The following is a 13,397-nucleotide window of genomic DNA, read 5'->3' on the forward strand; positions in this document are numbered from 1 at the left end:
GTTGAACGCTGAGCTGTAGTCAATGAACAACAGTCTCAAGTTCAAGTTCAAGTTCTTTAATAGTTGTCATACAGAAGTACAGAATACTTTCATACAAAATGCTTCTTACTGTTACGCTCCAGAGACTGCTAGACAAGATAGTATCAAATAACATAATAACATAATATAGCATGAATTTAGAAGAAGAAAATGAGGTCACAGTGTTCGGTATAGACATATGTACAATGTTCTGAGTTACCATATAATATACAATACACAATACTATGCAGTGTACTAATGTACAGTACTATCTAGTGCAAAGCAGAAATGGGATGAGGTACAATTTTAGGTACAATTTACAGTAAGGTGTACGAGTTGTAGTGCAATCCTTCATCCATAAATATAAAGTGTGGGGAGTGGGTGCTACAGTGTGTTTGTTTAAAGTGGGTGTGTGCTATAAGTGTGTGGAGTGGGTGCTACAGTGTGTTTGTTTAAAGTGAGTGTGTGCGTGTGGATGTGTGTGCTATGTGCGTTTGGTGGTTGTTGTTGTGTAGTGTTCATTCATTGTTCGTTTAGCAGCCTGATGGCCTGGGGATAGAAGCTTCTTCTGAGTCTTTCTGTGCTCGCCTTGAGACTCCTGTATCGCTTGCCTGACCGCAGCAGTTCAAAGAGGCAGTTGTTCGGGTGACTGGAGTCTTTAATGATTCTCTTAGCCTTGCCCTTGCAACGCTTGTAGTAAATGTTCTGGAGGGTGGGGAGCCCCCCTCCAATTGTGCGTTCGGCTGAACGTGTCACTCTTTGTAGTCTGCTTTGGTCTTGTGCAGTGCTATTCCCAAACCAGGAGGTGATGTTGCCGGTCAAGATGCTCTCTATTGTACATGAGTAGAAGTTCTTAAGGATCTTCTGGCTGACTTGGAACTTCCTTAGGCGCCTGAGGAAGTAGAGGCGTTGTCGTGCCTTCTTCACAACACTGTTAATGTGTGTGGTCCATGTCAAGTCCTCGGATATGTAGGCTCCGAGGTACTTAAAGCTGTTGACTCTCTCAACCGGTGCCCCGTCGATGCTGAGGGGGCTGTAGTCCTTGACCCCCGACCTCCTGAAGTCCACAATCATCTCCTTTGTTTTGCTGACGTTCAGGGAGAGGCTGTTTTCCTGGCACCATCCCGCCAGGACCTTGACCTCTTCCAGGTAGGCCCTCTCGTCGTTGGCAGAGATCAGGCCCACCACCACTGTGTCGTCAGCAAATTTGACGATTGTATTGCTACTCCGCTGAGCCACACAGTCGTGTGTGTACAGGGAGTAGAGGAGGGGACTCAGAACACAGCCCTGGGGGGCCCCTATGTTGAGGGTGATGGATGAGGAGGTGCAGTTGCCTGCTCTCACCACCTGGGGTCTGCCAGTCAGGAAGTCCAAGACCCACTGGCAGAGGTCATAGCCCAAGCCCAGGTCCCTGAGCTTGGCTATGAGTATGGAGGGGACTATGGTATTGAATGCCGAGCTGTAGTCGATGAATAGCATTCTCACATAGTTCCCCTGCCTCTTGTCCAGGTGTGATGCTGCTGTGTGCAGCACATGGGATATGGCGTCCTCCGTGGACCTGTTGGGGCGGTATGCAAATTGCAGGGGGTCCATGTTGATGGGGAGGGAGGAGCAGATGTAGCCCTTTACTAGCTTCTCAAAGCACTTCATGGCTATGGAGGTGAGAGCTACAGGGCGGTAGTCGTTGAGGCAAGCAGGCTTGGATTTTTTGGGTACAGGGATAATAGTGGACTTCTTCAGGCAGGTGGGGATGACAGCCTGTTCTAAGGACAGGTTAAATATGTCAGTGAATACTGGGGCCAGTTGGTCGGCACAGACTTTTAGGACGCGGCCGGGGATGCCGTCTGGACCTGCTGCCTTCATGATATTCACTTTTTTAAAGGTCCGCCTCACCTCATGCTCTGTTACCCTGAACACTGCGCCTCCATCAGCAGCCGACCCCCCCCCCCCCCCATTGCAGAGGCTTGTGAGCTGGTGTTGTTATTACCAGCATCAAACCTCGCATAGAAGGTATTGAGGTCATTTGCTAAGGAGATGTCACTGTTCAGTTTGAGGGAGGCGCCTTTGTAGTCTGTCATCGTTTTGAGCCCCTGCCACATAGCTCTAGAGTCAGCTTGTTCAAACTGGAGTTCAATTTTATCCCTGTAGCGTCGTTTGGCCTCTGACACTGTCCTCCTTACGTTGTATCGCGCCACCTTGTGGTCATTCATGTTGCCTGCCTCTAGGCCGTCGTTGTATGCTTTGGTGCGCTCTCTCAGAGCTTCACGGACGGATTTGTCTACCCAGGGTTTTTGATTTGGGTAAACTTTCATTTTGGTAGTGGGGATTGTTTCTTTCACCCTAGTACAAACATAGTCCAGCACTGTCTCCGTGTAGACATTAATGTTATCTGTGTCGCGGAACACATTCCAGTCTGTGTGGTGAAACACTGACCGGATCGTCTCCTCTGACGTCACATCCCATTTCTGCACCTCTCGCGAGACTACGGGAGTACTTTTAATTCTCTGTCTGTACTTTGGTGAAAGAAAGATGGACGCGTGATCTGACTTACCAAAGCCACTATCAGAATGAGCCTTGTAGCCACCTTTAAATTGCGTGTAACAGTGATCTAGGATGTTACCGCCTCTGGTGTTGCAAGTCACATGCTGATAGAAGTCAGGCAATACCTTTCTCAGATTGGCGCTATTGAAATCTCCCAGAACTAAAATGGCGGCGTTAACATTCGCCACTTGGATTCTATTTACCTCGTCGTGTAGTCTGGAGAGCGCAACCTTGTTGCTGGCTTGCGGTGGAATATACACTCCGACCAGGACGATCGCCGTTAACTCCCTCGGGAGGAAGAAAGGACGACACTTGATGGTTATATATTCCAGTTCTGGGGAGCAGTGGTTGGATAATTCCTTCACGTTCGTTGGATCGCTCCAATTTTTGTTAAACATGAAGGCAATACCCCCTCCACGTTGTTTACCGGACTCTGCTGATGTCCGATCCTTGCGATGGATAAAGAAGTGATCAGCCGGTTGAATTGCGTGGTCTGGGACGTCCGGCGTCAACCACGTCTCGGTGAAGCAGAGGACGTTGCAGTCCCTAACGTCTCTTTGATATTGAATCCTTGCTCGGATGTCATCCAGTTTATTGTCAATTGATTGTACATTGGCTAGCAATATACTGGGCAGTGGTGTACGGTGGCGTCTGGATCTCAGCCTGTTACGGATCCCAGCCCTCTTCCCTCGCCGTCTGGTTCCTCTGTTCCTGGGGTCTAGGAACAAAGGATCTGGTCCTGATCTCCGGAGAATTTCTTCAGGCCATTGATGCGGTTCGGAAAGCTGATCCAGTGAGTAATCCAGTTGGTAAGTTTCCCGTAATCCAATGTCTATGAGTGACTGACGGTCATATACATTAAATGCACCAACAGTTGGTACGAACAAAACTCTAAAAACTATAAATATTAACAAAAGTAAACACAGTCTCGACGGAGCGAACAGAGAGGCGGCCGGTCGGAGCAGCGCCATCTTCCTTCCTCACATAGCCCCCCTTCTGACGGTCCAGGTGAGAGAGGGTGCTGTGCAGTACTTGGGAGACCGCATCGTCAGTGGACCTGTTTGGCCTGTATGCAAATTGCATAGGGTCCATATCGCTGGGGAGGGAGGCACAAATGTGATCCTTGACCAGCCTCTCAAAACATTTCACGGCCACAGAGGTGAGTGCCACCGGTCTGTAGTCATTGAGACCTGCTGGGGAGGGTTTCTTTGGTACCGGGATAATGGTAGACATCTTGAAGCAGGCAGGGACCACTGACTCCTTCAGGGATCGATTAAATATGGTGGTGAACACAGGGGCTAGCTGGTTAGCACAGGACTTGAGTATGCATCCTGTTATTCCATCTGGGCCAGCCACCTTCCTGGTGTTCACCTGCATAAATGCTCTTCTCACACTGTGTACCGTCAATGAGAGAGCGTCCCCGCCCCCCCGCGGATGCCCCCCCCCCCCCCCCCCCCCCCCCCTCCACAACAGCCGGCACACCAGTGACGTCACTAGCCGTTGGGCTAGCAGTGCCACTGTTTGCACCAAACCGCGCATAGAAGGTGTTGAGCTGGTCTGCAAGGGAAGCGTCATCGCTCCCCATTGAGGGGGCGCTGACTTTGTAGTCAGTTATAGCCCTCAGTCCCTGCCATAAGCCTCTTGTGTCATTCTGTGCCATTTGTGCCTCCATCTTGTCGGCATACGTCCTCTTAGCAAGTTTAACAGCCTTGCGCAGAGTGTAGACTGTTGTCTTGTACTCTTCCATGTTTCCTGACTCTCTGCCCAGGTTATAAGCAGTGGTGCGAGAGTTCAGGGCTGCTCTGATAGTACTGTCCACCCATGGTTTCTGGTTTGGGAACACCCTCGCCTTCTTTGTGGGGACAATACTATCAGCCAGCGTTGTTATGAATGACACCACAGCGTCTGTGAACTCGCTGACGTCACTGGTGCTCCTCTCGAACATTCCCCAGAGAGAGAGAGAGAGAGAGAGAGAGAGAGAGAGAGAGAGAGAGAGAGAGAGACAGACAGACAGACAGACAGACAGACAGACAGACAGACAGACAGACAGACAGACAGACAGACAGACAGAGAGACAGACAGACAGACAGACAGACAGACAGACAGACAGACAGACAGACAGACAGACAGACAGACAGACAGACAGACAGACAGACAGACAGACAGACAGACAGACAGACAGACAGACAGACAGACAGAAGGACAGACAGACAGGACAGACAGACAGACAGACAGACAGACAGACAGACAGACAGACAGACAGACAGACAGACAGACAGACAGACAGACAGACAGACAGACAGACAGACAGACAGACAGACAGACAGACAGACCATTTTCCTCTTGATTTCCCCCATGAGGAACAGAGGGGGAAAAGGCATATTGTCCTCGATGTGTTATTAAATATATTAAGCAAACTGTCTTCACTGAGCAATGCTGGAAATCAATTTACAGACCCCTAGGACTTGAGGGACCCACTTTGGATCATGTGCATGAGTGATAGTTAAGGATAGCTTACCGTTTTCGGAATCCACAGAGAAATACGGCTGCCCCTGCAGAATGCTGTACACAAGCTTGGCACTGTTCCCATATGTTTGGTCATCGGCATCAGAGGCCGTTATAGTGACAACGGATGTACCTGTAAAAGAACACAGTGGTCGTTAACGTCCACAAAATGACACTGCATACTCAAGATATGGTGATCGAATTGGTATAGAATGCGGTGAAGAATGAATGCGATGTTACTGCGAATTGACGATTTGGTAATTCAACACAACCTGACATACCAATCTGAGGAAGGTAGAAAAAATGGCTACAGATTATTAATTTGAGAAGATACACAGACTCAAACTGTGTAACAAACTCATTAGTATTATTATTAATATTATTAATATTATTATTATTATTATTATTATTATTATTATTATTATTATTATTATTATTATTATTATTATTATTATTATTATTATTATTATTATTATTATTATTATTATTATTATTATTATTATTATTATTATTATTATTATTATTATTATTATTATTATTATTATTATTATTATTATTATTATTATTATTATACCCTCCCTCCACTTAAAACAAATGTATCGCTGTTGTGAAAAACTCATATTTACAATTTTGGTGACATGGTTCTGTGTTGTCATGACCCAAAGGACCACACTATCCATTCAAAACCCAATGTATAACCTCAGAAATACAGCAATACTGTCAATCTGAAAATCAGGTTGTTGTACTATGTTCATTATAATATTGTTATAGCCATATAAACCACAGGGATGTAAACATAGCATATCCCCCAAGTGGCATAGCCTAATACCTGTAGATATGAATGTGAATATCACATCACCCCTGTTACAATTGCTCCCATCACTCTTATGAAACACACGTTGGTTCGTACATCAAAATATTGGCCTGCGCTTCTGTCTTCATATTGCTTCAGAAAGCAAGAAATATGGTCTTGTATGAGCTGACATGAAAAAACCTGCCCAATAGCCAGCCAAGACAACCAAGCTTAGTTTTTCCATTGCATGTTTGGACAGTGGACAGCCACAGTCCCGCACAATGCTATTAAAACACTTTATAATTAACAGAAGATACTAATTATAAGCATACGCACCCAATTAGGAAACCCAATCGTATTGCCAAGAGAAAGTCTAACCTGCCTATAGATACTTATACTATGGAATTAACAGACTATAACTAGTCAAATGTATTACATGGCCCATAACGTCCCCCAAACAGCATTGCCAAGTTCAATTGACCCAGAGACAAACCTGTACCAGATCATAATCAAACCCCTTTGCAAAAGTACTACTACACTGTGTACCATGCTGTATTGAGACGTCGGAAACAAGTCCGTCTGAACGCAGAGGGGAGAAAGATAGGAGGATTACAAGCTCAGTTTGATCTTGTTTACTCTGACATATCTTGTCATTGTGCAAGTGCATTGCTTTCCTAAGACCTGGGACAATCAGCAAAGCATTTCAGTAATACCACGTTGTGAAAATACTGTCCTTGGCATTTGGAAGACCTCTGCTGTGTCCTCCTGTTTGGGTCTGACTGTCTCCGTGCATACTAATGAACACTCGAACATCTGTCCCGCTTAGTCCCAGCACTGATAGCATAAAAAGGGGGCTGCAGATTCTTCATGGCTGGCTGGCTTGATTAACCACAGTTTTCATTCCGAACACATAGGCAGTTCATTAGCTTAGAGGTAGCAGCGACCCTGACCTAACTTTTGCCAGTGTCCACACGGTTTGGAAATCTGATGTGAATGAATTATGAATTTCAAATGGAGCCTTCTACTATTTGTCAAATATACACTTAGGCTTTGATTTACCTTTGATTGCTCCCACATATTAATTTGATGTTGCATAATTGGGGATTGATTTCTCATTGCCTGATTACTTGTCATAGGCTTTGCTTATCTTCGTGCCAAATGGTTTATTTATACTACTTGAATTAAATGTAGTGGGGTGCAATGAAGCAAGGCTTAATTATAAATACTGTGACAGAATGAACTTTCAAAATTACTATTGCTTATTAAAACGTGCAAATTACATTATTTGTTTTGAATGCCCAATGAGCCTAACGGAGCAAATCACAACAGAACAGCATTGCACTGCAAAAAACACAGCAAAAATATGTTCCTCAACATATTTTTCAGTTGATTCAACTAGAATACAAAGAGCAATAGCACACAGTGGTTAAAGCTTTATTGACACCGAAGGGTTGGTTTTTGTTCAGTGCAATATATAGAAATAAACTTGACAAGTTATACTCTGAATCTGTGCAGTACATTACGCAGTCTTTCCCCAGTGATTTTTCACATCCAGGATTTCAGCTCTCACGTTATTCTAGTGAACAAGCCAAATTCAATCACTGTTGTTGGTGTTATATTAAACACACTGAAGGGCTAGATCCACAAAGAATGGATTGCACGGAGCAACTTGCACCCTTACTTACAATTCATTATGAATTGAAAATGGGGGAGCCTGATGTAAACAAGACGAAAGTCCTTCTCTGGTCTGCATCCCCTTAACAATTGTGTGTATTGAGCCGTACTGTATTGGGTTATGTCCCCAGGCCCGGCCCGTGCTGGGCCAGGCATGAGAATGACAGTGGACAGTTCCCCCCTCCTGACATTGGTTCCCTACCTCCCTCTGGTGACCTAAGCCTGATGGTGCAGTCGGCCATCTTGTGTTGGTTTAGAGTTATAGAATTAGTTTCTAATTGTTTGTTATCCTGGGCTCTTCCCTCCCTTGTTTGATTTCGTCCTCCTGTCTGATTGTTGTATGTGAGTATGCCTTTTGTGTCCAAGTTGAGTTCTCCTTGTGTGTTCTTATTTTTGGCGTTTCTGTATTGGCTGGGCTCGCCAGCTGTTAGTAATTCAATCAAGGGTAGTATTTAAGTGTGATCTGCCCTCACTTCGGTGTGGAGTCATTGTCTCCTGTACCCCCATTGTACCCTCACTTACATCGTGCCTCCCCTTGCCTTGTTTCATGTTCGTCTGTGCTGTAAGTAGTTTATATATCCCGTTTTCGTTCATCTTTGTTTTCCCGTCCCTTCAGTGTTGTTTTGTATGATTTTGTCATCCTAGTAAACTTATTTTGATTTCCACGTACCCTGCCGTCTCTGCCTCCTCTCTTCCCTCTGCAATTGCGTTCTCACCCTCACCGCAACCCTAATCCTAACAGTATTGTACCCATTCTGCAATCTGTTAATACAATTTTCATTCAATCAATCACTGTGCAGCATCGGCGTATTTAGACCACTATCAGTAGGGCACGTGCCCTACTGATGATCATCTGTGCCCCACTGATATTATTTTTTTTTGTTTTTTTTTAACAAATGTTTTTTATTTTCCCTTTTTTAACATGATCAAATGATCATTTAACATGATCAAATAATTATTATAATATTTTTTACTTCGCTTTGAAATATTATAGTGAAATATTTTGCACTGTTGTCGCATTTATCTTGTTGAAATCCTCCAACAGGCTATTTTTTGTAAGTTGACTGGTTTGCACACCAATAATACAGTGCAATAATAGAATTGTAGAATAGATAGTAAAATTATGCAATAGAATGGCCAGAGTAAAATAGTGCTACAGTACAATCAACAGCGGGGTGTATTAGAAGGCTATGGTGAAGAGGTAAGTTTTTAGCTTATTTCTGAAAATATTAAGAGATCTAGCTTCCCTAATGTCCATAGGTAGTGTGTTCCATAACTTTGGTGCATAGTTAGCAAAGGCTGCATCTCCGATTTTCTTTATACTGTGGCTTGGAACCTTCAATAGACCAGTAGTAGATGATTGCAATGTTTATACTTTGTATATAAGGAGGAGGACCTTGAAATCAATTCTAAATGTTACCGGAAGCCAGTGTAGGTTACTTACTTGTAACTTCGGGTTTGATCCAAGGAGTAAGTTGCCCCATATTGCTCTGTAACATTTCTCTTTTTGTTATAGGACCGACTAGTAGGATTTCAGTTTTGCCCTCATTTAATTTTAGGAAGTTGTTCGTCATCCATTTGTTTATTGCTAAGAGACAGGCGGAAATGGAGTTTATAGCTGTGTGATCATTTGGTTCAGCGGAGATGTACAATTGTGTGTCATCTGCGTAACTATGGAAACATACATTGTGCTTTCTAATGATGTCTCTTCAATGTTCAATGTTCAATGCAATGTTCAATGCAAGTAAAGCACTTTAAACTTTAAGTATGTCTAAATGCTTTCTTGACTATATATATAGTAACTGTTCCAAAATGCATAGATTTCTATGTATTTTAGGGGTTTGGGGGGCTAGCTCTTTTTAATATAAATGTCAGATTGTTTTATTTATTTCATAGATTTCTATGCATTTCAGGAGTTTGGGGGGCTGGCTCCCCAAAATAATTAAATAACATAACCCTAACCTAACCCTAAAACCGAAATAAAGTAAAAAAAAAAATAGTTACAAAATCCACCCATTTTCGCCCAAAAACCGGCCAAAACCGACAAAAATAAATTGCGGACGTGCAGCACACGCCCGCTTCAGATACTTCTGTGCCCCCCTGTGCCCCAGTAGAGTGCTGGGTCTAGATACGCCCCTGCTGTGCAGATTGATTGATTGAATGAAAGTTTTATTAACAGATTGCAGAATGGGTACAATACAGTACGGCTCAATACACACAATTGTTAAGGGGATGCAGACCAGAGAAAGACTTTTTTGATTTGATTGATTGAAAATTGTATTAACAGATTGCAGAATGGGTACACCCAGGCCTGCCCAGGATGACCAGCCACCCTTCCAGGCCCAGTGCAGGTTGGAATCATCCTACCATGAACGTCTTTTTTTTAATAAATGTTTTTATTTTTTTCACCAGGTAAGAAGCTTCAGCTCAAATAGCAATTTTTTTAGCAACACCTGACATAAAACAACAACAAAAAACCATACAGGACAGTACATTTACATAGACAAATGACAAAAAGATAAAGATAAAAAGAGCAAGCAGAAGCCCGGGAGAGCAAATGCTTAACCTCAGAAGCATTTGCACACTCCCATATCTGTCATTAAAAGATCAGTAATTGGGCGCCCCAGTGGCGAACCACATAGCACGCTCAGCCACGACACAGCCGACCCGGGTTCGACTCCCAAACCCGTCGTTATTTGCCGAATGTCTTCCCCCCACTCTGTCTCCCATTCCTCCTCTGTCTCTCTCTACTGGACTGCCCAGTAGAAATAAAGCGATAAAACGCCAAAAAAATTTAATAAATAAAAGATTAGTAATTAGTCTTTTAAAACTGTGCAAAGTAATAAAAGCCTGGGCCCTCATTTATCAATGGTGCGTACGCACAGATATGTGCGTAACCCGTGCGTACGATCATTTCTAAGCAAAGTGTGTGACTTATCAATTTGAACGTGTGTTTGACTTTGTGCGTATATTTACGCGCAGCTCCGACCGTGCGTACCTGGCGCCCAGTGGTAGAATATTATTATTGCAAGGCGGAAATAAGCTTCCGTCCATTAGTTTCAACACTGGCGTGTTCTGTTGTATGACCCGTAATTCATTATAGTTCATTGTAAAATAGCGACAGTAGTGTAATTATTGTCAAACCCTATAAATATAGCATTTGGAATAAGTCTTTCTTTCCGAATGAATGCAGCATGGTATATATATAGGGTTATCGCAATACTATGGGGTGCACTGACTGGGCTCCGCGGGGAACTGTTTTCAGAGATAGCAGATATAATGAATGAATGAATGAGGGGCAGTCTAATTGCCTAGAGAACATAAAAAATATTAACTAGAGTCCGCTATACCCGAGACACCTCCTTCATTTGTACCACAATTTAAGACGTGAAAGAAATTCGAGCGTGGAACAAAACGCACATGCCATCCCCATGCACAGTCTCCACCCTCAGGTCTTTGGCCACCGGCACGGTCCATCGTGATATTGGAGATGGATCGAGCAATAGACTGTTACTGTACTGTACCACCCATGTAGCTGTCAAAGCTCCATCACAAATGCAGTTATGTGAATAGAAAGGTTCTTGTATATGCTCTCGTATTATTGTTTATATAGGCTAATACCGACATCAAAATAGATTGTATGCCTCTATATGCAGGTAGAAAGTTTACAGAAAATCCGTCACGATTTGGAATGAAATTGACGGGGAACATTAATCCCTGGGTATTAAACGAATGAAACGAAGAAAAAGCAGTCATATTCCAGCATGGTTATTAATGACACGGTACACCAATGGCAAACAGTGGTTAACAGTCTTTATTAGTGTTTGCGCTGCCCAGGCAGCAATGGTCTTTAGGAAGTTAATATATATCATATCCGACTGTTTCCGACATCACCGTGTACACGTCTGTCAGCCTGTCGCGTATTTCTCCCAGGCGTTCGCTCGGTTTAGTCCACTTTTCCACATTTCATGGGCGTGTTTCATTACCATATATGGTTAATTACGGGCGGTTCTATATGCAAATACATAAAACCATGCACGACCGCGGAGCGTAGATCAAGTGATATTTATCAACACAGAGTACTTGCAGGTGTGCGTGGGACACGTCTACGCACGTGTGATAAATCCCGATTTTTCTGTACGTACACACATTCTAAATGATGTGCTTAAGAACGAAAATAGAACACTTTCTAAGAATTGTTGATAAATGAGGGCCCTGGAGTTTAACCTGTTCCACCCATGGAATATTTTCTTATTATAGCCAATTCGCACATTTATATATATATATACATATATTATCTTTCAAATGCCCGACTTCAATTTGGATTTAGTATCACCAGGCATGCATAAGAATAGATAATGAAATCTACTGTAATCTACTGTACCTTTTTATTTTCCCCACAGTGCAAACGTTTTGAAACTAATTTCAGATCTAATTGTTCCTACATGTTAACAATAGGGAAGAGAAACTTGAAAGCCTTTCAATATTTGTCAAAAACTTTACTTTTTGTGTTTTATTATCCCGAATAATAAGAGTTATTAAAGAAATTCATACATAACTATGAACCTTGAACCCCATAGATCCCTTCAGGAAGTGTAGTTCGGAACGATTCCAACGCTGATCGACAGCTAGCGAATGACCACAAAAAGACTACAATTCCCATGATTCAAAATTTCCAAAATGGTCGCCCTCTCGGAATACCTCTCGGCACTCCACAGGTCCTGAAAAACAAACTTCAGACTGCTCAAAACAAATTAATGAGAGTAGTCCTTAAGCTACCTCCCCGCACTCACCTAGGGCCAACTTTCTTTAGGCAACTAAACTGGCTTCCGGTCAATAAAAGGGTAATTCACATTAAATTAGGTCTTACGCACAAGATAGTTCAAAATACAGGTCCGAAATATCTATCCAATTACTTTAATCGATTCCGTGACAATCATTTGAATATTCCACTAGAAGGAGCAGTACGGATTTTATTCTGCCAAAATTCAACTCACTAATGGGCACAAATACTTTTTTATATTCTGCTGCATTGGAGTGGAACAAGCTTCCAGTGGCCCTGAAGAACATTGAAGAGGGGGGAAGCTTTAGACGTGCCACAAATAAATGGCTAGCCAGTGAAGTATAGAATAGCCACGTCTAGGAAGGAGAGGGTAGGGCGTGTTTTATGGGGTTGCTATATGTTTTATTATGATGCTCTATGTTTTTATTATTAAGATCTATGTTGTATTATGATGCTCTATGTTTTATTATGATGCTCTTCACCAAATCGAAAAGTTAATCTATCTAATGACACTTTTAACCTATTGCTAAACTAACGTATTGATGATAATATACATTCTACATGCTTTTGTGACATGTTAGCAGTGATGGGAATAACGGCGCTATAAGTAATGGCGTTACTAACGGCATTCGTTTTTTCAGTAACGAGTAATCTAACGGATTACTCTTCCAATCTTAACGTTAGCGTTACTGCAAAAAAATGCGGCGCGTTACTATGAATGAACCTGTTTCTTTCATCAGACAGATCTCTGCACCGAGAGGCAATAATATGTTCTTCCTTGTTTAGTGGGCAGTGCGCGAGCCAAGCATACATGCTGACGATTGGCTGAGGCTGAGTAAAATGTCGTGGTAAGCCAATCAAAGGTAGAGGTGGGCGGGTCTAACACATCGAGAGTCTGAGCCACAACACAAGCGATTCAGTCAGCGGAGACCGCGACTCTGTGTACTGTTAGTGATGTTAATACTTGAATATGTTTGAAATTTAAATAGCAACTTTTATACAACACACTGATTTATGACCAGATGCCATTTCGGGACCGGTACCGGTCCCGTCGGGTGGAACAGGTTAAGAGATTTTCTAAGT

At 43.0% G+C, this 13,397-nt stretch overlaps 1 protein-coding gene across 2 annotated transcripts in view; it reads right to left on the reverse strand.

Moving 5' to 3' along the window:
- The window catches only part of LOC311238497 (cadherin-10-like), a gene marked incomplete at both ends in the record, with an annotated part of 90,813 nt that overhangs the window by 23,376 nt on the left and 54,040 nt on the right, over window positions 1-13,397 (reverse strand). For both annotated transcript variants that reach the window (XM_084326585.1, XM_084326584.1), the window contains one exon: window positions 5,078-5,197. In XM_084326585.1, coding sequence (XP_084182711.1) covers window positions 5,078-5,197 — 120 coding nt within the window. The remainder of the gene's footprint in view (window positions 1-5,077; window positions 5,198-13,397) is intronic.

Source organism: Notolepis coatsorum (assembly GCF_963971535.1).
Source record: "Notolepis coatsorum genome assembly, chromosome: 12".
Classification (NCBI taxonomy): Eukaryota; Metazoa; Chordata; class Actinopteri; order Aulopiformes; family Paralepididae; genus Notolepis; species Notolepis coatsorum.